At 38.8% G+C, this 25791-nt stretch overlaps 2 protein-coding genes across 2 annotated transcripts; both read right to left on the minus strand.

Annotated features, from left to right (window-relative positions):
• Positions 1-1049: 1049 nt before the first annotated feature.
• LOC115823545 (nectin-3-like protein) lies at positions 1050-4479 on the minus strand. Its single transcript, XM_030787605.1, has 4 exons — positions 4323-4479; positions 2871-3167; positions 1272-1394; positions 1050-1147 (listed from the first exon to the last, which is right to left on the minus strand). Exons 1-4 carry the CDS (start codon positions 4477-4479, stop codon positions 1050-1052), a joined length of 675 nt encoding a protein of 224 aa, XP_030643465.1.
• Positions 4480-18856: 14377 nt separating this feature from the next.
• On the minus strand, positions 18857-23286 carry LOC115823546 (uncharacterized). The gene is made up of 6 exons (XM_030787606.1): positions 23217-23286; positions 21318-21380; positions 20653-20961; positions 19312-19366; positions 19149-19224; positions 18857-18949 (listed from the first exon to the last, which is right to left on the minus strand). The coding sequence occupies exons 1-6, from the start codon at positions 23284-23286 to the stop codon at positions 18857-18859; spliced, it is 666 nt and encodes a 221-aa protein (XP_030643466.1).
• Between the last annotated feature and the right edge of the window lie 2505 nt (positions 23287-25791).

The following is a 25791-nucleotide window of genomic DNA, read 5'->3' on the forward strand; positions in this document are numbered from 1 at the left end:
ATTTAAATTACAGGTTGTAATGCAACAAAATAGGGAAAACTCCAAGGGGGGTGCATACATTTGCAAGGCATTGTACGTTGAACTCATTGGGCTTCACGGTGGCTCAGCGGTTAGCTGTGCATTGTTGGCACTGTTGCCACTGTTACGTGGGTTTCCTCCGGGTGCTCCAGTTTCTTCCCACCATCAAAAGACATGTGTGCTAGGATTAGTACTCCAGTTAGTGACCTTGACAGAGGCACTGGCAAAAAGACCTGGAGTTGGTACCTGGGCGCCTGCAGCTGCCCACTGCTCCTAGCTCCCACTGTGTGCGTGTGTGTGTGTTCACTGGTGTATAGCTTGGGTTAAATGCAGAAGCTGCATTTCACTGCTCACTGCTCTAGTGTGTGTGTGATCAGTAAAATAGTAAGAGTGTGTACTAAGGTTGTGTACTTCTTCTTCTTCTTCTTCTTCTTCTTCTTCTTCTTTCTTCTCCCTCTTCCTCTTCAACCACACGGCCAGCAGCTCTATTGTCTCCCTGAAATACAAAGAGATGCCATCTGGATTAACAGATTAAAACACTCATAGTAGCACAATAACTAAGATGTAGATGTGAAAATATGTGAAATCTGTTGGACATACCCTTTCTTGGATTCCTCTGTGAGGCAAATGTCTGGTAAAAATTGGTAAAACCAACCTGAAATACCAGAGAACCGTTTGTAGCAGTATTATTGTGTGTGTGTGTGTGTGTGCATCAGTCTGCCCAAAGTATTTAAGTCACCAAAACCAGTAACCAGTGAATTTTTGCCCAAAATTAAGACTCACTCATATTTTTTTCTGCATGTGAAAGTAAACGTCATTACTGAGGACACATTTTAGAGATTACCCAACACAGAAAACCAATGAGTATAACAAGGATGAGGAGCCCAATAAAGATGAGTGCAATTTTGGGTACTTCAGTTATTCAATAACAAAAAAAACTATCTGGAAACATTTCAAATACACCTTGAACTTTTGCCCCAAAATTAGGACGCATTCTTATATTTTTATTTTGTATGTGAAAGTAAATGTTGTTACCCAGGATACTTTTTAGATTTTATCCAACATAGTAAACCAATGACTATGACGAGGCTGAGGAGCACAAGACAGATGACTGCAATTTTGGGGGTCTCTAGGAAAACACAAAGGGACAGAGAGAGAGTGTGCACTAAGGTATTAATATACATATGAATAATATTTATTCTAGTCCATCTTAAATGAGGGTTTAACAAAAAATATTGACAAAGAAGACTCACCCGAGGTCATAAACACATAAATTGAACCTGATGCTTCTCCATACTGGTTTGAGGCCTTACAGATATACAGACCATTCAGATCTGGACTCTGGCTGAGAAGAATCAGTCTGTCTCCCTGTGCACCTGCAGGAGGAGAGTGATTTTCCCTGCCCAGAAGGATGGTAGTGCCAATGCATGTGTTAATGTAGAGTTAATTTGTCATGATATTCTGTGTGCTACATGACAACTAAAAATTTCACCTGCAGAAAATCTGTGTGTCTCATTCTTGTACTAGTTTAGGACTTTCACAGAAAATGTTTAAACGACAAGCTTTTCAAATGTTAGCTGCATATTAGTTGCACAAACAAACATTGTTGTATGTTCCAGTAACAGAGTGCAGCACCAGATCAGTGAATCTGTAAATTTCTGGTCACACATTTATTTTTCATGCTGACTAACCAAAAATGCTTAATTACATTCTCTATTGCTTTATACTTTGTAGATATGTTGGACAAAACCTAAGCTGCAGACATAGTTACTACCTGATCCAGGTGAAATTTGGTTTTGGATTTGCATCCACATCACAGTGAAACTCCCGACCTTGTGTTGTATGTTCAACGCGAACTACCTTCACTGATTCAGGGGGATCTGAGAGACAACCCAAAAAACATTGTAAATGGCCTTTACACCCTTACCAAAAGTCCATAGTACTTAAAGTTGTATTTTTCTTAATGGAACAAACATGTTCAAAATTAAATTTCTACACCTCCTGCAGTACCTAAGTATATATATCATTTTCTGCCCACAGTTTGATATAGACACAAACTCCACTATGTTGAGTCATGCGAGTCATTTCATTTGAAAACTGACCAGAAATATTCCTGATGTTTCCTAAATTCACTAACAACAAACTTGCCTCTGAGAAGGTAAAACTGAACAATTTCACAGAAAAAGAAAATACCTAACCTACATATTTTTTGACAGTAAACTGCACAGACACAAATACTGACGTAAAATTGAGCATTCATCATAAAACGACCTTCCTTATTCACTTAATTAAAAATCTGACATTTTTGCGTTGTGTATAAAGCAAGTCATTGCATTTCTACAATAAGAAGAAGATGAGTGTCTACCATTTTACAGGAAAACATGGTCACAGGCTTTAATAAATTGTTTTGATTTGAGGATTATACTACAGCACCTGGAGAAACTGATACACACATCCAAACATAAGTAGTATGTATTCAAAATGGACCACTCCGGTTCTACTCTTATTACTTCTTGGCTTGTTACTGAGATAATGCAATGCAATTAAAGCCATAGTCAAAAAGGCAGAGAGAGCAGACTGTAAATGCAGAAGCATAACATCTGTCTCTATACACTGCCAGGGTTACAATGACACACAGTTTGTGTGATTTATGGAGATAAAAACAGTTCATGGTGTGGGTGGGCCAAATGCCACCCCCCCCCCAAAAAATAGAAAATATAAACTTTTATCCAAATAAAAAGAACTCATCTTGTAGTAATGTGTACAGGACCCACTGATCACTGAATACATAGTAATGTTTTCATAACTAAATTTAATGTGATTGTGTGATGGTCAAGAAATCAGTTACCCACAGTGGACATTTATGGTGTAGTTGAGGATCTGATTTCTTGTCACGTGGTTGACCACACATTGGACCTGCTGTTGATTGGCATGTCTAGAGGGAACGCCAATAAGATGACTAGTGTTTGTGTAGGTTCCATTCAAATGGGCTGTTGAGTTTGTCATTGTTTTCATTGAGTCACTAAAGGAACCCAAATGCCAAGAGATGTTTGCTGGAGGTCGGGCACCAGCAGCAGTACAGGTTGCCATGACTTCCTCAGACTCTCCAACTAAAGGTGTGACTTCAGACATCTTTACCTCAGGACAAACTAGGAATGAGAAAAAAAAAGCAGAATGCTAATTGTGCATGAAATGTTAAACAGTCCATACTGTGTCATACCATAACAGAGAAAATGCTGTTCCAACAAGTTGAGACTCTACACACTGTTGTGCAAAGTCCAGACAAGAAGGAACAAAACGTTTCCATTTAAGATGAAGCTCTGCTCAGTCATGTCAAAGAAACTCGTCAAGCTGTTTCTGAAAACTGCTCAAAAGATTTTGAGGTTTTATTGTTGTAAAGCAATCAGAGAACTACAGACTAGCATTTGGCTTAATTTCTCTTAAGGTTGCTTGTACAGTGGTTTGTTTTTAAAGGTATGTTTGTTCCAACCATACATATATGTTTTGGTCTACATTATTCAGAAATGGAGAAACTAAAGGCTTGGACACGTTCATCACTTCACCACTTGCACTGTCAGAGTTTTTTTGTGTGAACATACTGTTTATTCATTTAGAGCAGTGTGGGACAGATGATCTCCATACTGTCCTCCCTCTTATTTACACACGCAACTGCAGCCAGCCACATCTCAAAAGCCCAGTCTCAACAACTTTCAACATGTTCAAGTCCCAGAAGCAAAACAGCAAATTTTCCATAACCTTTCATAAAGGAAAGGTTCTCGAAGTTTTCATCATTTTGTTCTCATACAGAAATTACTATGGAGACTGCTGCTCAATGCATTCCACTAACTAATACCTCTGTCTATCATTATTCTCTGTTAATTTTGTATTTGTGGATATATTTTACACATGTGAATTCTACTTGCCGTCCACAAATCTCTGTTTAAATTTCTAACCTTCGAATCACACATGAACCGCTTACTGGTCATGCATCTTGATTCATATTTGTAACTCTGAACTCTCACATGTAGATAATATTAGACAGAGAAATTTGCTGCAAAGCACCCCTTTCACCAGCAAAATGTGGTGGTATTTTTGACAGAGGAAATCCTGCTGAAGACACTAATGGAAGCATGTTGAAAAGTAAGCTAGCAACGTTTGTTCAAGACAAAACCTCATCTATAGAACTGTCTTAAGATTGGAACAAAACAGTAGAAACTCAAAAAAGAAAGAAAGAAAGAAAGAAAGAAAGATTAAGAATCAATGCATCTGTCCTTCAAGCGGTAAACTTATAAATCAGCTTTTACCTAGTACAGTGAGACTGATCATTGTCTCGTAACTGCCAGCTGAAAACAAGGTAAAGATGCAACTGTAAACTCCTTCATCCGTCAAGCTAATTTCCTTCAGCTGAATTGATCCGTTGTTTTCTGCAAAGTTTCCAATGAAGGTCAACCTTTCTGTCATGGCTTTTGAACAAGACAACTCATTCTCTTGTTCAATCCTTGCAAAGGTTTTCCTTCTAGGGTTTGCCCTTGTTTTCTTTTTCCAGGTAATGAGAGTTAAGGGTTCCTTGGCTTCCATCAGCTGGCAAAGCAACTTGACATCCTCTCCAACAGCAACTGTCTCATTTTGACCAATGACCTGTACAGCTGTGTTTACATTGTGAGAATGAGGAAACAAACACAAGGAAAACACACTCCTATACATTCATACTATATGTGTGTTGCGAGTAAATACGTGAGTGAAACCAAATGTTTTAAAGGTGTTTGAAAAGAGTTTGGTCCAGGAGCTGAAACGAAGTTTTTAGAAATATATTCTTGTGGGAGGTCATATTTTTCTTCTGAAATCAATTATGCATTCACACAACACACCCCATCAATAAGAAAACTATGTAAAAATCCAAAGAAGACATCGGGCAGTTCTGAATAAATACATGTAGTTTCAGTGACAATATTATGGTACGACCGCTGCAGCAATGTATTTCTAAACTACACTGAGAACATACTGTACTTCACGTAACTGTACCTTGAATCATGCTGTTAAAAAATAAGGATGACAGATGAAGACAGAGCAGAATGGCCTTCATTATCCCCAGCTTCTGACAGGCTTCTGATGATCTGGTTTCCAGTTTCATGTTGGTTACAGAATCATTTTGTTAATGTATCCACTATAAAGGCCTAACCTGTTTAATAAAAGATAAACAGACAATATGTTTAACAGAGAAACAGACAACAGTTAATCACTGCTTCAGAGCTTTCACTGTTAAGAATTTTTTTCAGTATATGGTGAAAGTGGCACAACATGGTATCACTCCTCAACCATACATACATACTCTACATTAAAACAATACCCACGACAGGTACTAAATGAATTATGAAAATCTGTTTCCATACCACAACTAGCTACACAGAACTAGATTATCCAGTCTGTCATCTCGGTTCCCTCTTTACACCCTGGCACAAATTCACACTGATGTGAAATTTACAGAATACAAACATATGGTGAAGTATATTATGGTAATATTGTATAAGGCATATTATTCAAATCACACACATCTACTATAATATTAAAATAAAACATAAATATCAACCACATATGCAGACAATACAGATTACTACAAAGTTCATTCATTGGTGAAGATCTGTAGGCTATATAACAGTTGTGCGATTTTTACCCATATATTGTGACTGCAAGTAATGAATATCCTTTAACTGATTATCAATTACTTTATCGATTAATCAGTTACTCTAAATGATAATTTCATGCAGATAGTGTGAGACGTTATGAAAGTTTTAGTTAAATTTTATTTTGTCCCGTGAACTGCAAGAGCTAAATCAAACCGTTGGCTGACAGACGCAGCCATTTTTCTCTTATGTTAGAGTGCAATGATTTACATTTAAGAAAACGTAAATGATTTACATTCAAGAAAATCTGCACATGTCCTACGCGACAATTCTATGCTATATCAATTCTATTGATATAGTACTTAAGACAATGGACGTTGTCACAAAACAGCTTCATGGAATGATAGCTGAGGTGCGTTCAAATCAACAAACAAAGGCAAACGTTTGCGAACAATTTCGAACAGTTTTCCGTCTGCTTTGAATTCTCTGCGAACGTTTGCGAAATGTAAATTTACAGGTAAGAAACCATGCTTTACTGCATTTAGCAAAGCGTTCAGATAATACATTTATTCAATTCAACACTCTCCAAAACAGAAAGCAATTAAAACGGTAAGCTTGTACAACATTAATTTTTTTTATTATACGGTACCTCAGAATGCTGCAGAAAATTCCATTGAATTGAATGGGAGGTCCGATATTTCTTGATAACGACCGCTGAAAAAAAAATGAATGACGGGGAAGGCTGGTCCCTCTCAGTTCGCTCTCTTTGCGTTTTGCTTTCTTCTTTTTGTTTACCGTATACAAAACACTCGTATTGTTCCACCACATCTATCACCTGCACTGGACACTGATTTTTCAGTACACATACCAGAATTTGCGTTACTTTCCTTTATTACCAATACAACGAAGTGCAACTCCTCTTTGTGAGTGTCTGAACAATTACTTTGCCACTTCTGCTGTCTGGCTAGAGAACTTGTTTTCTCAGCATAGACTGTAGCATCAGGTTCTCATAAAGAGGGCTGTCTGAGTTTTTGTTCCCAGGGCTGGTTTGTTATTTTTGTGTGTTGGTAGATCGCTTGTCTCAGGAGAACTTCCCAGCAGTCAGACACATATAGTGTACATATATGTGCTATATGCAAACTCGTTCTGCTTCATTCAGCCATGTAATCTCCCAGCATTTTTTCTACTATTCTACTCATTCATTATTCTACTCCTCTACGAGTTAAATCCAGTTAAATTTAAAAGAGCTCAGTACTGTTACTTGCTACTATGAAACATTCTGTTTCCTACTTTTTGTGGCAAAAATGAACATTTTGTAAACATTTACCAAATGTAAAAGACTACCATCTGGTTTCTGATCAAAGTTTCTGATGAAAATTTGTGCTCTAATTTTAGTTGCCGTGCAACACAACTCAGGGTGGAGCTTAGCACCTACCACTCTCCTTGAAGCTAATTGTCACCATATGATGATATGTGAAAAGATGGATTAGCTGATAACGTATGTGGTGAGGGAAGTGCACAGCCATTGTTGTGTATAAGGGAGCGTAATATTTTTCCAACAACATCCCTATCCATGGTCGTCTGTGACCGTTCTGCTCTGAGAGGGAGACTTTGAAGTACAGGCCGTTCAAAACCGGGACCAAATGAAAGAAAACGAATAGGTTGCGAAAAGCAATTAAATTGAGATCTGTAGTGATCAGACTGTGCATACCATGTGAAATGGACAGCATTGGTGTACGCAATGCTCACTTAAAGAGAAAAAGGTCGCTAACTTTGTAACTTAATAAAACATTATCTTCATTTACACTTGCAAAACTGAACTGAAACACAGAATTGTACCCCTACATTTGAAACTCTGTAGGCAGAAGTGGCAAAAGTAAAAGTAGAAGTACTCTTGTTAAAAAAAAAAAAAAAAAAGTACTCCACAGTTCAAGTGTCTCTTCAGAATAGTCACTCATTTACAATTCACAAAAGCGATTGTCAGTTTAACTCTACTGAGAGTACTTCTACTTTTACTTTTGCCACCTCTGTCTGTAGGTCAGGAAATGCTTTTAAACCGTCATCGCACACAGGATATCCAAGGCCCTGTAATATACTCATCTTGCCGTGCCTCTCAGTCTCTGATCTTCTCACTCGTTGGTTTCTCGGTAGTGTGCTCACTTCCTCCGAGGGCACTCTTAAAATGCATTGTTATGGAAACCACAGCACACTGCAGGATAGTTGAGTCTTAGTTCACGATGGAGGCAAGAGCACTAATGCCACCTGGTGGAGAGCTTGTGGCAGTACAACCTCATGCAATAATCATTTTTATTGAGCTGTTGGACCCAAATTTTGCCTTATGCCACGATTATCTAAATATAAATCATTACCATTGTTTTTTTCAGTATATTGACAGGGAGTGCTCATATGAGAACACCTTGGGGAAAAAATGTACGGATTTGATTACAGTTCATGGGTTCATTTACACAGAATTGGTGACTGTGCAGCAGAAAATTGAGTAATAATAACATCTCTCCTCAACCCCTGCTGTGCACCGCATCACGCTGGCTGTGTCTCTCACCCTGGTCATATTGTTTTTCATTGATATGCAGTGACCCTGTTGGCTCAACACTGACATAAATAGAACAGGTCACCCCTTACTATGCTGCTCTGCGGTTGGTAGGCTGTAGCACAGTTCAGGCCACATCTTCTCTAGAAATATCCCGCAGGACTTCCTCTCTGTGCATTACCTCATGGATTTATGTGTGTATTCACTGAATGACATCAATAAATTACAGTTGCCCTTGTAGCAGCCAAGGTAAGCATCAGTAATGAGGATGCAATACTAGCGGGTGTTAGTAAGTCATGATGCAGTTCTCTCCTCAACCAGGAGAGGGAGCTGGTGATCATGAACGTTTGACCGGTCTAAGCGAAGGAGTCCTCACAATGAAGTTTCAAAGGTGCAATTGTGTTTGATGATTTCACCTCCAAGATACACCGTTTTCTTCTGCGATACTGTTCTGATATTGTAGATTTTAAATCTGTTAATGACTTAGCGCCCCCCCCCCCCTTCTCTGGCCTAGATCATGCGCTTAATTCTGTCAGATTTGGACTGCAGAGGAAATGATGGGCTTCCTGTTTCAAAAGAGCAGTAATTTCTCAAAGCGTGGACCACATGATTCACGTTCAGTACTCAGAACATCTGCACTCAGAGGCTTGAGCAGTTTAACCACAACACCTTCATACCGTGTGGTTTCACTCAGACTAACAGGCAGGTGAGGCTGTCATACATCAAACACACACACACACACACACACACACACCTCTGTACCCTCTGAAGACTCACATGTAGGTCAAGTCTAGGCGTGAGAAGACCTGAGGATCAGTCTGTCATATGATTACATAATGTTGGACCCCAGAGCTTTTGATCAACCCTTTTAAAATGTTGGTCACACAGTTCCTGTCCTGGGGCCCAGTGCCAACATTGTGGAAGGGATGCTCAACTCACAACAGTACATGTTGTTTCTTTTCCCGTCACGACAGTTGTTTGCATGATTATGCAAATGAGCCGTAAAGTTAACGCGCAGAGAGACACGACTGTTGTAACCGTCAGCTGTGTTTGTCCTTGTGACACAACTGTGTCTTGAACCGGTTTCTGGACACGTTTCAGTAATCTAGGACTGTGTTCGCTCGTACAGAACTCGCTGTGGTATAGCAGTGATCAAGAGTCTTGGTCTTTCTTATCTAGACCAAGTACATCTGTTACACTTGCGCTGGGAGGCACATACAAACCACCAAACACAGGAAATAAGAACCATACAAACGCACTGTTGTCTGACCCTTTTACTAACGCTTCCTTTGAGCGTGCTCACTCTCTCTCTCTCTCTCTCTCTCTCTCTCTCTCTCTCTCTCTCTTTCTCTCTCTCTCTCTTTCCGTCTCTCTCTCACTCACACACTCAGAAAGGCATGCTTAGACACAGACACATACACACACACACACATTTTCTCTCTTTTTCTGTTGCTGTGCAGAACTCTACAGCGAGTGGTTAATGAAAGGATCTGTCTAACTGTGACAGGTTGGGGTCGATAATCCACACACTGCAGAGGTACGACTAGTAACTTCTGGGCCTGTACACATTTTACACTGTCAGCGCGACAGGCACAGTGCTGTCAGACTATGGGAAATCTTTGCTGCAAAAAAAGGTAAGTTAACTTTCAGTTATACAACTAAGAAACGACTCCGAATAAGTACTTAAAGACATATCAAAAGGTGCCTGTTTAATTAAATTCATAATTCCGATAGCATCACAGTTTTATGCTGAGGCTCAACCTACTACATTGAAGACACCTGCATGTGTCAAAGTGGTAAACTGTGTATTAAAGATCATTTGCGTGGAAAAATCTACCCAGAATGTTTGTACTTAAAACCGTGGTTATTTCTGAACTGTCTTGGCCTGTGTGGGTGAACTATCACTCTCCTTTTTTTTAAAGGCTTCCTCTTCCTTCTATATTTTTATCAAGTTTGAGGAAGCACCACTAACTAGGTTAAATGTGATCAACATTTTAACTTGGAAGGAATGAGTTTATATGAAATGTTATCTGTTTTCATTTTTTGCAGAAAAAATAAATCAGAGAAGGATGGTAAGTTTCATTTAACTGACAGAATTGCAAACCAAACAACACGTATGGTCTTGGTTGGGGGGGGGACTCTTCTATTATCTGCACATTGCATGAAAACTGTCATATTCTATAAGCAGACTACATGAAGAGCTGCCCATAACTGTATTATCACTAAAGTGTCTTCATTATGATGGAGACAGAGCATCATGCCTTTATTAGCACGACAAAGGTGTTTAATCTCATTTAATCTCAGTAGACTGAATCTCATAAAAGAATAGCATTTTGGGATTGTATTTCCTGTAATATACAGCTGACAGCAAGCTGACCACCGTTTGTTCAGTTTGAATGGCATTATAATATTAATATTATCATATCATAATGTCATCATATTATCTACCAACGTCTTGTGTGTTGATTTAATATTTTTCTTTTCTTTTTGTTTTAATTCCTTCCTGCCTGTGCGTCAGAGGATGAAAACGATGCAGACAACGTGAGTATGAGTTATATTTGGACACAATCACACCGACAGCAAGTTATTCAAATAATCGTAGCATAGGGAACACTGACACTGGGCAAAAGGCAGTAGGACATACTATAAAGAACACGGACGCTACATATCCAGACGTGCATTTACATTTTTTGTAAACTGGTGTCGCTGAAGAACCCAAACAGCAAAGATACATATCAAGTATGCTGTTAGGTTTTAATATCAGATAATTTACGTCTGTTTGTTTGTTTGTTTGTTTTAAATCGAGGACATAACCCATGCTCTCCGTTGTATATGCGTAGTGTTTGACTGTATGCAACATTTTTAAATGTGTATGATTACATTTTTGCCAAAGTGCTGCTTTACTTACAGAGAAGAACACTTTACAGGTTACCGATGTTAGCAACAGCTGCGCTTACAATAATTTTTCCCATAGCTAGCAGCTAATTCCACTGTAGGTACTCGGCTAACAGATGTGGTTTAATTGCAGACAAGTTTTCAGCATTGTTGGGGAACAGGCCATGGTAACTAACCCCTAGAGAATGAAACCTAATGTCTATGGTCTTTTTTTTTTCTTTTTAATTGGACAAGTGACTTATTATGTCCAATATGTGCATAAATTTCCTTTCATTTCATGTGTTCATTGATTGACAGTCAGTGTGACGGAATACCTCAATCGTTTTGTCCATACAGAGGGTCTGCTGTAAGGCATGGTGTAGTGTGCCCGCTGCCTTCAATGGCACGGTATTGCCTGTAATCAGTTTTACAGTGAAACCTATGCTCTTTGATGGTGATGATGATGATGAAGACAGATTTAATTACATTGTAAAATATACCATGGCATTATCTCAGAAATAAGTTAATGAATCTGTGAAAAAAAAACAGAGATGTACGCATGTATCAATAAGTTTGGACATATTCATTCAAAACATCTTTGAAGCTGATATATGTGTATATTTATCTATCTATCTGTGTGTCTGTCTATCTATCAATCTATCTGTCTATCTATCTATCTATATATCTATCTATAATACAGTCAGCCTTCCACATTCATGGGGGTTAAGGGTGCAGAACCCCCGTGAAAGTGGAAAAGCCACAAATATCTTTAGACTTGTATTTTATTGCACTTTAGAGATGCAAAAGGTTGCGAGAACTGTGAGATACACTGCACACCGAGAGACAAAACAAGTGCGTGAGACTGGCTAGCGCTGAGACAAAGAGTCCCCATGCCGCTGTTCTTAAGTACACTGAAACGTTTTACAAAATTTAAATTTTTATAATAAATTTGTGTGTGTGTATATATATATATATATATATTAGTAAATGATAAAATAGATTGATAATACATGTATTTTATGCATTTATGACTTTTTTTTTTAGTTTGCCTCACAACTTGTAGTTTAAATGCGCTGTGTGCGATTTTCCACAGTAGGCTGCAAAACTACAAAAAAAAAAAAAAATCCCATTTAATTATTGATGGCAAACTCATGAATAATCAAATCCGTGAACCCTAATCCCCTGAAAGCCCTGGTTCAACTATATATGTATATGTGTGTGTATTTGTGTGAATATACGTTTTAAGTCATCGTGCATGTATTTAGTTTAGCCCACGTTTGATTTTACTGTTAATTTAATTTGTCGATTAATATTCGCACAATAGTATTCTGACTGTGGGAAAAGTAACATGCTTATGGAGCTGAAAGTGGGGGGGGGGGGGGGTGTAAAGGGGAGAGTAGAGGTACTCTTGCTTAAACAAAAAGTACTCTAGAAGTAGAGTTAAAATATACTTTCTGAAGCATACTTAAGTAAGAATAAGACAGCAACTCATTTACAATTTACAGAAATAGTTGTCGGTTTAACTCTACTTAGAGTACTTCTTTTTTGGCAAGAGCATGTCTACTTTTACTTCATTCACCCCTGGCTAGAGGTTTTGTGGTGTGATATATTTAGAAGTAGCTGCAGCTACTGTTTGCATGCCTCTGATGAAGGCTAACATGCACTGATTGTTACGAAAGTCAGTGTTACTTAAAAGATATTTGACGTATTCAAATTAGTAACTAAATCTAGATTACCAGTCTTTGCTATTTTTAATCATATTCAAAACTGTCAGTCTTTCTAAGAGCATGAACCTTTTTCGCACACAATAGAGCATCCAGCCCCACTTTGTCAGGTGCTGTTTTTCAGTCATAACTTCTTCTGGGTGGTGCTTCCATGGTGGATAATAGTCGTCTGTACATAACAGACACTGTAGCGGTGGGAGTGAACATCTGAATGATATTTACATGGGCATGCACTGATAAGAATCACAAAATGCTGTTGGGGGAATTTTGAGTTTCAGGAAAAAGAAAAATGTGTGTATGCGCTTGTGTGTGTGTGTGTGTGTGTGTGTGTGTGTGTGTGTGTGTGTGCGCGCGCGTGTGCGTGCGTGTGCGTGTGTGTGGTGTGTGTGTGTGTGTGTGCGTGTATGTGTGCTTGTGTGTGGTGGGTGTTGGCTCAGAGCCTGAAGTTTTATGCACGGAAGTAAATCTATTTCATAGATCTAACATGTTTCTTAGGTTCTCATTCACTATTCCAAACATTCCCTGACACAAGAAAAGATCTATCAAATCTAGAATCAAGAAGAGATTTAAAAAAAAAAATACTTTGAACATATTATGTGTAGGTTGCAATTTAGAGTTTTTGTAGGGTTGCCATCACTACCATATTGGAATCCTCTGCAACCTCAGTCAAATCACTCTCTTCACTCATTGAAAGACAGCATTGGTTCTAGTCTCAAAAAACCAAGCGTGTATCATCCTGCCATAATTAGACATGTTCACATTGCTTCGCCGCATGTTGCAGCAGTGATCGATTTAGACACTGAATTTAGAGCCCTCTCTTAATGGAGAGCAGGGCAACGCTGAATGCATAGCTTAGTCTCAGTGCTGGTTTTATCTGTCCGGGGTATGGTATAGTGTGACCTTTTTGGGGGGGTGCAAGCAGAGGAGGGACTAAACCAACATAAGGTTAAAGGCTTGTCAGATCCAGGCTCCACTCTGAGAGGCAAATACACTTTCAAATTACACTTGGGCTGAGATCTGAGAAACGGGCGACTTATCTTACATTCTGCTTTTACTGTAGATCCATATGTTCCAATTTTACAAAACTGGTCCCGCTTATCTTAAAAATGCCCCTTTTTCCATTGGTGGTATGACAGTGTATTCCTTTACCTTGATTAATTTCTGTGTGGGTTGGAATCCGTTTCAACATATTATGCATTTTACTACACCGGTGATTTCCTGTCAAGAAAAAGGGAGTAAATTTATATGACAAAATATCATTTTCAAATTGCATTTAAAATTTGCCAGAGGATGATTTACAGATATTTTCTTATGTTATGCGACGTGACTGGAATACACCAAAAAAAAAAAAAAGATCCTACTAAAACATCTGGTGTCCCGTTCTTTTATTTTCACGTCAGTATACTTTGATAGTTCTTTTTCTCTTTTGTTACAGACATCACATAAGGAGGATGTACTCTATGCCACCATCGATCATGGAAACTCCCAGCCTGCAAATGTCGTGACGAGCGCCAGTGACGACTGTGATTATGCTCTTGTCATGATTCCGTCTATGACAGTCAATCACAGTGAAGACTGTTCAGACGACTATGTGCTTATGGGCTGAACATTGAGACATCGCTTATGGTTAGGGTTATGGTTATGGTTATATGGTTAAGGTGTCTTTCATGACATACACGACTGGACACCTGACATTTCAAATACACACAGGCACAGACACACACACACACACACACACCATCACATTGTAGCACATTTTAAATATCTATATTTGTTCATATTCTTTGATCATTTTGCATGTATTTTTACTCAATGAGTTTTGTGGTCATTTGTGTGGGATGGGATATTTATTCTTCAATAAATTATTAGTTTGGTATTTAGGTTTACAAATGCTCCCGTGAATGACCTCGTTGTTCAGAAATGTCCTTGTTGGAGAGGAAGCTAAACAAATTGAATGTTCCTGAGATAATAATATGTATGTATTTACTTTAATTTCCATACAGGGTTTTAACTACCTATTCCATGGTGTAAATTTAAATCAGTATTCACTGACTATCCAAACTCAGTGATCTTCCTTGTTTTGTTCTTTTCATATGTGCAGTGACAGTGGATTAGCTTTGTGCGTTTTAAACATGGAATTCTGAAGGGCAAAGTGAAAGTGGTAATGTTTAATCTTTATGTTGGGTCAGGGGTTGCCAGGGGTCAGGGGTTGCCTGACCTTCAGCACCCCCAAAGATTGTTACGGTACCCACAAGAAACTTGATCATAATAAATAGTTAAATGTCAGCATGTGATTGTGGTGTTGTGCAGAAGGAGAGATAAAACACTGCATTTCTAAATTCAAAGTTTCTGGTCATTGTCTATGGGTAAAATCGGTGTCCATTAAATTGTATGATATATATGTGTGTTGCATGATATTGCTCCGTTTTGTAGTTTTTTACTAATGTCTGTGCAGAGGTGCTGTGTCTTTGGGACCGTGTGCATTAGTGAAATTAGGCAATCATTGACAGTGAACCTACACGCTGTTTGAAATGCCCCTCCTTTCGCAACGAGCATGATTGTGGTTTTTTCTTGGCGTGTTCATGCCTTCCACGTACTGTAGCACCTCCAACAAAGCACCAGCAAGAAAAAGTCCCTCATGCCTCCACGGGCCACCGTGGATTTGAACGGCATCGTACTTCAGCCTCTACCACAAATGAAACCGACAAGAAACTAAGACATGTCACATGGCACATTCCTCCATCCATCAGAGCTCAATGCCCCTACCACCACCCTACTGTTCCTCTCTTCCAAAGGTCAGAGAAGTAAACAAACAACAACCAAACAAAAAAAACTCACGGACAGACAAATAAACAAACTGTAAAGCAGACAAAGACTGATGGGAAGATGACCTTGGTTTTGTTCACAGTGTAGTTCAGAGTGAGAGCAGTCAAAACAAATAGGTAATTAATAGAAATGAGATAAAAAGAGAGTAAGAAAATCATTTTAAAAAGGTAACTTTTACATTAATAATAAGAAAGAGAGAGGCAGAGGAAGGGGATTTTGACTACGTGTGTACGTGTTTGGGTGTGTATGTCTGCATCTGCTCTGTCTGTGTGTGGAGATTCTGTGTGTGTGTCTGTGTGCACAGTCATTTTTGTGTGCCTCCTCCCATGCAAGTTCATATATTAGAACTAACAGCAAAAAACATCACCAAAAATAGTAACAGCAGTAAAGTTGTGACCGTTAGCATCATCAAATATTGTTCCATTTTGAGTTTGTGAGATTTTGCTTTTTAATTTAGTTTCGTTTATTTCTCACAGTAAGAAACAACTAAAGATTTGTGCAACTGGACATCAGATGAACTGTAATGAGGCTCCCCCTAGTGGTTAGATGCCATACAGCAACAGATTCACAGTTGATTCGTATAACATCTAAACATCACACACAACAACGTTCTTAAATTAAAACCCTTTGTATTTCACGTTCATCCTGAAACCATCTGGGGGGGGGGTAACAATGTCATGCAAACAGAGAAGATCACATGGACTATATTCCCAAAGCTGCTGGGCTGTAATTTAGTGAGGAAATGCAAAATATTCACCTGTTGATCATAAAAAGTCACTTACTCTCCCCCACCTGTAGATGGCACAGTAGGGGTTTTAATTCAGGAGTGCGTGGAGGGAGAGCAGGCGAACAATAAGATGAATAATAATAAAAAAAAAAAAATCGGTACAACAATATGCAACACGCTGGAGGTTTTACTTTAGTCATACATTAACACGGAGAATCCTACAGCGACCCAATCATAGCATCAAAGCAGTAGGGCTATTATCAGAGCGTCTCTGTGATATCTGGAGATGACGGCTTTTTTTTTTCTTTCTTTCCTATGACACAAAGTAGAAAAACCTTTCATTTTTCCACCTCCGCCCTCTTTAAAATTGAGTCATCCAACAGATGGGGGAGCTGATAATGGGGTACTGGGGGATTTCACAAGAAACATTCACACTCTCAGAAGACAATTCAAACCTCAAACTGCCTCGTAATACGCCCAGTCACACGCTACCTCAGATTTCATGAGTCACCACAAACAAACTCAGAGCTGTAGTAATCTGGAAACAGCCCTCTGCACTGCCTACGCTGAGGTTTTCAGCTCTGAATAATACTTTCTTTTTTTTTGTTTTTTTTGTTTTTTTTAATACAAAATCCTATGACTATATCAAATTATGGAGCTGTGTGTTTCAGAGTTGTGTGTTTTTTCTTTGATCATTGTTACTTGTGACTGAAACTTTAGCACATTCATGAGTGGCTTGAGGCGACTGCACTTGCAGACAGATCAGAATCTTCACAGGGTGGTTTGGGGGACAACAGTAAGGGAAGCAACGCATATCCTGCTTTTACATAAAATTACAGCAGGTTTCATAGCAGTTACATAATGATGAGGCCGTTTATCTGATGAGGCCAGAGGTCTATGTGTCAAGTTATTGTCTCTTTATTATGAAGTTGTTTGAGCAATTAATACTTCAGATACTGTCATGATTTAAGAGAAAAAAAATCCTTATATACATCTTATACATCCTCATCCAGTATATATACATCCTGTACATGCACGCACGCACACACACACACACACACACACACACAGACACACACACACATATATATATATCTATATATATTGCAGTGAAATGTATATCAGAGACAACCGTCACACAAGTGTCTTTCTCTATACTCCCACAACAAACAAACAAACAAAAAACAAAAACAAATACTGAAAAGTCAGTGTGAAGGAGTATAAAAAGAAACTTAAAATAGCAGTTAATAAAAATAATGAGAAAAAAAAAAAAAACATGTTTGCTCTCCTCAGTATTCCTCTAATAGGACTGATGTACTGTTGTAGAAAGCCAACCCAGGTGTGTGCTCCAGTGAAATAACTCCCCATTTGTGTTTGTATGTGAAGTAAAGTAAAGCAAGTAAACACATAAAGCTTTGTGTTTTCTCACCAAGGTCAACATAACAGAGGCGACCTGTCAACCAACCACATCAATGAATCTGTTACCCCTGAAGAAGATATCGCTCTCCAAATTCTACACCAGTGACTTCTCCTCAGCAGAGAATAGTCTGTTGTCCCTCCTCTACTGTGTCCCAGCTTCCGTCTCTCTGTAGTTTGTGTCTTACGATTCCAGAATCTGTGTGCTTAGATGTTTCATTGTCGATATTTGTGCTTTTGTGTACCTCTGCACGGTGAGGGTACACAGTGGAGACTATATATATATATGTGTGTGTGTGTGTGTATACATACACAGGGTCATGCGCCGCATAACGTCTGTTCAGGCATCGTCCGACTGCATATATGTCCGCAGTCCCATAAGGTTGTAATACAGTTCAGAAATTCCAATCGGAGCACGGGACGTAACCGGACGTAGCGAACCCCGACAGCTTCCCGCACGCAACACATGTATCTCCCGTCTCTTATACACAAAGCCATTGTGCTGCCAGGCGTAAAATGGTACAGTACATTATATAACCTATAATACATATGTCTTAAAAGTCATAACAAATGTCTATGCAACTGGCTTATGTATGTGCTGTACTGTACTTTCTATCGTTATTTTAATGTGACCTTTCCCTACTTACAAATAAAAAGTTTAACATACAGATACACCACAGTCAGTGGGTGATTTGTTATTTTTCAACAGGGGGGATGGCCCAATGGCCAATAGCGGGGGGGTGGCCCAATGGTCACCAACGCTATTCTATAGAGTATATAGATGGATGGCAGATTAACAAGGGGGATGCATTTTGGTCATTTTGCTAACAAGGGGGATGGCGTCCCCCTTTATCCCCCTACAAATCACCCACTGACTACAATATCCCATATAGCCTTGCTAAGTATATAATATGGTGTTCGTACAACGTCCAAATCACATAACGCCCTATTTCACAAAACATATCATGGACGTTAAGCGACGCATGACTGTATTATGTATGTGTGTGTGTGTGTGTGTGTGTCTGTGTGTATAAATATATATTTGTGTGTGTGTGTGTGTGTGTGTGTGTGTGTGTGTGTGTGTGTGTATTGTGTGTGTGTGTTAAGTATTGAAGAGCTCAGCTGAGGAATTGTAGATGGAGTTGACTCTTTGTACATAGCTGGCATATGGTTCCACATCCTCCACGTCTTGATTCTGAGTGACACACATTACACAAACATCTTTAGACTCTTCAACTCAACATCAATTCTCCATGCACTGACATAAACACAACACAGCAACAGAGATATTTATATGCCGTTCAATGGAATTGTGTGCAGTATGTATAATACGTTTGATGGAGAAATGGACCTGTTGAGACATGAAACATTATATTTGATCTGAATACCAGTACCTGTGGAGGTTTGTTGCTAGCCGGTGTAGCTTGGGTCTGAGTTTTGTTCATTTTGCAGCACAGTTTTCCAAACACACTAGAAAAGACAGCATAAAAAATGACACATGAGCAACCCTTGACAAAGAGCGAGGAAGCAACATGTGTGTATGACAGACGCACTTACCTGGCTCTACTCAGGTGTTTGCAGATGAGGTAAGTGAGAAGCAGGAGAGCCATCGCTAGAAGGACACAGCACCCGACAACAGTGGGGATAAGCCATGTCTGGGCTGTCAGAGCAGAGAATTAAATGGATTATCTTAACGTTATATTACAGTTATATAACATTACATTAAAATGAATAAAAAGCTAAGTTATAGACACACAGCCACTGTGTGAGAGCATGCAAGTCAGATGCCTTCATAAGGAAACACTCAGCATTGTAAGTTGTCATTAAGGAACTCAAACACTCAGTGTATTTTTACTCTACGTAGGTATCCTATCTATTCTATTGTTACTGTTCTGTAAAAGTGCTACTGTTGTGCACAACTTTTTTTTTTTTTTTTCCATCCTCCTACATTCAGTGGACACTGACACAACACGATCTGCAGAGAATCTCTTTGCTCATTTTGTTCAGGGTCTTAGATGTGAAAGGGGCTTAACAGTTCCTTTCTTTTGCAGAAAGAGTAAGACTATGCTTATCCATGTCTTACATTTAAAGTTGTCATGGAGTTCTAACTGAGTGAGTTATTTCTCAAAGGGTTCAGTGAGCAATAGCTGAAAGCTCATGCAAGACTGTGAGACAAACACAGTGTAGTTCCCCATCACAGCTCTCCGTTAAAATGCATTAACATGCCTGGTCAGGAGTAATGAGTGAGATTTCTGATGCTTAGTTTTTCATGGAAACAGCCTTACGTTCTGTTGTCGTCGGCGACAATGCGATTTGCCCCGTCCACAAGGAGTGTAAGGCCAAACAAGTCAGGTTATCGGTGTGACCATCCCTGGGCAGGCTGAACCAGCTCTCCATTATGTGAAGCCCACCATCGCTCCCGCTTGTTGTGTCATACACAGAGGAATTCCAGGATGTTTTCCAGTTAATGGACTCTACGTGTTTGTCCCCCACAGCCCTGCATACAACTTGTCCATCTTTGAGTTCCATGGAGAGTTCTGGAACGGCTAAAACATACATGGTGAACGGGCGTTAAACATCCTCATCGGTGGCATTTACAGAACATTTAACTAGCCAGTGCTGTCTGGATTATTATCTACATCTCTTTCGTGCTTTCAGACTGCTCAGAGAAAGGTCACACTCAACACACAGATGCAAGCCCACATAACACTTCTACAGCAGTGCAGCAAAACGTCTTGATATTAGTGTACATATAAATGAGTGGATGCACCATTATTCCACTACAAAAATGAGAATTTCCCTGTTTCTTATTTCCACCTCACAGTTTCGTTCAAATTCTATGCCAAACTTTGGTCAAATTCAGAGTTTGTGATGGAAATCTGAAAAGACATTGCTTACCCCATGATGACACTTTAATGTTTTCTCTATGACTTTCCTTTTCATAAAGAGCCGTCTCACAGGCATACATTCCTTCATCTTCTTTGGAAAAATTCGGGATAAATAAATATGATTCTCCTTTGGATGTGTTGTGCAGTGCTTTTCCGTCGTTGCACGTGTCCGTGTTAGGTCCGTTATGAGCTGTTGTTATCCGGCAACTTTTCCGACCAATCGTTATATTCCAGAGAACATAAATTGTCTCATTCCAAGTTCTGCTGGTGCACTGTAAGGTGACATTTCTGCCAATTTGAAAGGTCTTAGTGCTGAAATCTGTTCGTGTGACACAAAAAATGCGTGTAAAGGTAAGACCTATCATACTGGACACGTACATATCTCGACACGCACCGCTTGCCTCATTTGAGACTCAATGAGTCATCACCCCTCTAAAAAAACACACTTATCACGGGGTGTCGTGCCAAAGAAGAACGGTTCCCAATCCTTATCCCTCTGTACCAGAACATGTGGCGTATACAACAGGGAACACATATCACTTCCTCTCATTCCAACTTAAAATAGCTCAGTGTCAGCTGTTCTGACCAAATGCCAGTCAACAGCCAACAGTCAGTTACAAAAACTATATTAACATGCCAAAGAGACAATGGTGTGGGTTTTTTTTTGTTTTTTACCTGTCTTTGCAGGATTACGAGGTTCCTCAGAAGCATTGCCAGCAGTAGTATTACCTGTGAGTTAGGAATGTTAGTAACACAGTGTGTTAGTGACAGTAGAACACAGAGAAAGCGTGTGACTGTATCATTGGTTACATGTGGTTAAAATGTCAGACTCTGCCATTTTTGTTATGGGCATGAATTCATCTTGCTGTAATGTTTTCTATGTGTTGGGCTGGTTTCAGCACAGGATATTCAGCAGGACATTTGAGTACAAAGACAGTTTTAACATAGGATAAAGCTAACTGCAGTTTACAGAGCATTTACTGACTGTAAGTCTTCTATAGAAGGAGTCATTTTACTGAAAAGTTAGTGGATGTGTTTATTCTGTTAGTATTCATGAGTGTTAGTCTTTTAAATTTGCTTGGAGTTATGGCAAGTTTGATGCCCCAGAACAATACAATACTTGTAACAACTGTTTACCACAAATTTTAAACATAACTACTGCTCTTAACCATCTGTGAAGAGTGAAATCATGGCACGTGTACAACTACAGTCAATAAAATGTCAGTTAAAAACGAGAGTAACTTGTGAGTTGTTTTTTTTTTTTTTTTTTTTTTTGTCTGGTAACACATCTGTGGTGAGCTGAAAACCTCAACAAGTCAGTTCCCCCCAGAGAATCCCCCCCATGGAGGAAGAGAGCAACGTCATGGCAGCTGTTTCTAGGACGGCAACAAACACATGCTAAATATTTATAGCACAAGGTGAACAGATTGCTCATGTGACAAAGAGCAGTACCAGCCTTCGCAGGCCTGCCAGACGCCATGTTGAGACTTTTTTACAATGTTAGTGAAAACGTGCCAGAGGAGTAGCTGTCAATCTCTTTCTGTCTCTTTCTTTCTTTCTTTCTCTCTTTTTTTCCTTTTTTTCTTTCTTTCTTTCTTTCTTTCTTTTTTTCTTTCTTTCTTTCTTTCTGTGTTTCTTTCTTTCTTTCTCTCTTTTTTCCTTTCTTTCAATTAACCACAACTGTCAGCCAGGATGATTCAACTGAGGTTTTCAGTCCATGCATATGCATGCATATTTTAAGTAAGGTGTGTATTGACCTTAGCACCTACAGGTCAATGGAAATGCGTGATGCACACAGACTGAAACATCATTGCGCCTGTAGGGGTACATTTTAAGATTCTTTTCCAAATGAAAGGCAAAAAAACACGCATAGTCTCTGAAAATTCTTTTAAAAGCTAATGTGTACTCACAAGCTCGAAAAAAAGATGCCTAAAATGGATTTTTTAAACTGAGCTCTGACCCGTTTTGCAAACAAAGGCTAATGACAACCATTTGACAAAATGATACCTGACTAGCGTTCAGAATTTTTTTATATGGTCACATGCATTCAATGCAACAGCCTTCCAGCATATTACTGCACATGAAAAGTCCCACTCAGCTGCTTATGGCGCCTGCACACTCAAAAGCACAATGTTTACTTAAAATATGTATTTGAAGACATGTTTCTAGATGTCTATTAAATTAACATTTTTCGTGTCTTTATCATAGCAGATTCAGATGCACATCCCCATGCTGTCCACTTGGGATATTTCTCAAACACTTTCTGGAGAGTTTAGAGATAACAAAGGAACAAAACTGGAAGGAGACAGCTTCCTAAACTCTCATCAGCACTGGCAAAGACCCTAAAGAGTTTGTGACGCGCGCGAAAGGTCAAAGTGATTAAAAGTACAAAACCTAACTTGGCTCTTACTGATGTTTTCCTTTTTAACCATTTCACTATTTTCAGCTGGTTGCTCATTCATGGGCTCTAATCACAAAACAAATTAAAGGTTCTCAGCCGTCAAGGTACACAGAGGAAGCCACAGAATAAAGTGAAACTCGACGGTGTCAGAGAAAGCAAAGAAATGGACTGACCTTTGGCGAGACTTCTTGTCAAACAGACCAGCAGAAGGATGATGGCTCTGGCCATCCACTTGTTCTCCATGTCTACGAACGTCCTACAGGGCCACAGTCTTTTTTGACTGAGCGGTTTCTCTCTTTCTGTATCTTCTCCTCTCTTTCACAATCTGACATCTGTCAGGCCAAGGCCCTCCCTACAGTTTCTGTGACGAACTTGTGAGACAACCCTCAGTGGGGTTCTTTTTTTCTTTTTCTTTTTTTCCTTTTGTCTCACATTCTCTAACAGATGAAAAGAACCTTTCTCATTTCCTGCACTCTGAGATACCTCTGTAACAAGAGCATTGTTTCCAAATGGCACTGTTTTTTTCCCCCAAACAACCTATTTAAACAGAGACCCAAAATAAACCAAATGTTAAGAAACAACAACAACAACAACAACAACACACGCACGCACACACACACACACACACACACAAACAAAAAAAAACAAAGACTTAGAAATCATTAAAATGAAAATGGGACAAAATGTGATATTTTATGCGTAATATGAAATCATAGTCTTGGAAGATTATTTTAAACGAACTGGTGATCAAGAATGCAGTTGTCTTTTCACTATATTAAAAGGTATTTGAGTAGGGGCTTTTTTTGTCTTTACAAATGGATTAAATATGCATCTATTATTTGTTTTAATATCGAAATATTTAATATTTAATACTTGTTTTAATATTACTTTCTTAAACTCATCTGTAACGTGAAGTTCATCTGTCTTTATTGTTAATTTCACGTCATACGGTGACAAACACTGTCTAAAGGTTAGACCTCATCATACATTCACTGTCCCACTACACAAAAGAAAGAAAAAAAAAAGTGCGTTAATAAGCTGAGTCACATATGAATTCCTGGAAACTCTTGTACGTTTCCCTTGCAACAATTTGCTGCTCCTCCTTAGACCAGAAAAATGAATGCAACGTTCATTCGTGCCGTTAGCATTAGCGCAAAACTCAGAGTGATCACAGTCATTAAAATACTAAACCCAATACTACAATTAAATTTCAAAACTCAGTTTCTTGGCGTAAGACTCTAGGATAAGTACATGTCTAGGCCTGCTGGGAGAGATGGGGCGCGCATCCGTGTTTGAAATGACAGAGATGTTTAACTGACTACATAATGACATTGAGTGTTTTGGTTAAAAAATAAAATAAATAAACAAATGAAATGGATAAATAACGAAAATGATTACAGAACTAGCTTGACAACACAAACATAATAGAACATCACAATCAATGTTCAAACATAATTTCATCATGAATATTAATAACCAGATGGTACTTTGTGCGTGTGTTTGAGTCTGTGTGTGTGTGTGTGAGTCTGTATGTGTGTATGTGTGTGCACAGGCGCCTGTGTGTGGGCTACAAAGGTATACCACACAACATAATTCAAGGTTGGATCCAGCAGTCGCTCAGCTGAAGCTTCCATCTCTGCATTCAAAAGCATCAAAGCCATTGAAACTGTAGCAACATGTACATTACTATCCATTCTCAAGAATATCATCAGCGTCAGTCTCCTCAAACATTAATTCCTTTCTCGTGAAAAGTATGGCCAATAAACATTTTGAAATGCATATTTATAATTATGATGGAATAATCAACATAACATGATAAAATAACCAGGGTTATTCATTACTACCACTGCGTAGATATTGTGAATAGCCTTGTGACTTCCAAGGTTAGCGAAAGCTTTCTCGAAGTTGTGATGCTGCTAGCAAGATCAACTAGCTGAGCTTCTATCAAAGGTAAAATTCATTCACACATGATGATGACGATAGAAAGTAACAAAAGTTACGAAAGTTACTAAAGTAACAATAAGCATATGATTAAGATGCTTCAACAAAACGTCAACAAAACACTTAATAACTGAGTTTATGTACATTGTTGGTCGAATAAAAAAAGGAAAACTAGTAATATAACAGAACATAGCCTAATGGTTAATTAATTAAAAAATGAAATACTGGGACAGTTTAGCATAACAATTCTGCATATTATGATAAAAGCATTAAAAATTGATAGAAAAACTCATAAAGGTAGTCTGATCATATTTAGAAATGGAGGTGCTTCAAATTCAGCCCCTGGGGGCCATGGTGGCCATTTTTCAAAATGGCTGCCAACTATGGCTTTTGGTAGGTAAAAAAACGATAGAAAGCAGAAACTAGCAACTAATACAATTATATATGTTTTACCATAAATCAATCTAATTCTGGGGACATACATAAAAGGTCCTTAAATACTTAGATACTGGAGATTTACAAATTTGGGCCCCATAATACCAAATATTACCATACGTAGGTTAATGAATTGAGGCGTAAATTCATGTAGTGTGATCTTAATTAAGAATTTAATTCAGGAATTTAAATATACATGTATGATAATAACTGATAAAGAGCTGATCTTTGTCTGGCCTCTTCCCCAGAGCAATTCACCATAGATGAAACAAAAAGATCCCTTTTTTTAAACAGCTCATAGGGTCACAGCGACACACAAGCTAATCCACCACGGCGAGGTGCCAGCTCATTAGGATTACGATTTTTTCCCCC

Source organism: Chanos chanos, chromosome 10 (genome assembly GCF_902362185.1).
Source record: "Chanos chanos chromosome 10, fChaCha1.1, whole genome shotgun sequence".
Lineage (NCBI taxonomy): Eukaryota > Metazoa > Chordata > Actinopteri > Gonorynchiformes > Chanidae > Chanos > Chanos chanos.

Bases quoted from the DNA above. Each gene is read 5' to 3' on its own strand.
- LOC115823546 (XM_030787606.1), bottom strand. From the start codon at position 23,286: ATGGAGAACAAGTGGATGGCCAGAGCCATCATCCTTCTGCTGGTCTGT. The intron at 20,962-21,317 runs GTAAAAAACAAA...TCACACGAACAG, and splicing joins TCGTAATCCTGCAAAGACAG to ATTTCAGCACTAAGACCTTT. The intron at 18,950-19,148 runs GTACTGGTATTC...TGTGTCACTCAG, and splicing joins CTAGCAACAAACCTCCACAG to AATCAAGACGTGGAGGATGT.
- LOC115823545 (XM_030787605.1), bottom strand. From the start codon at position 4,479: ATGACAGAAAGGTTGACCTTCATTGGAAACTTTGCAGAAAACAACGGA. The intron at 3,168-4,322 runs GTAAAAGCTGAT...TCTCATTCCTAG, and splicing joins GATCAGTCTCACTGTACTAG to TTTGTCCTGAGGTAAAGATG. The intron at 1,148-1,271 runs GTGAGTCTTCTT...GTGTTTTCCTAG, and splicing joins TTATGTGTTTATGACCTCGG to AGACCCCCAAAATTGCAGTC.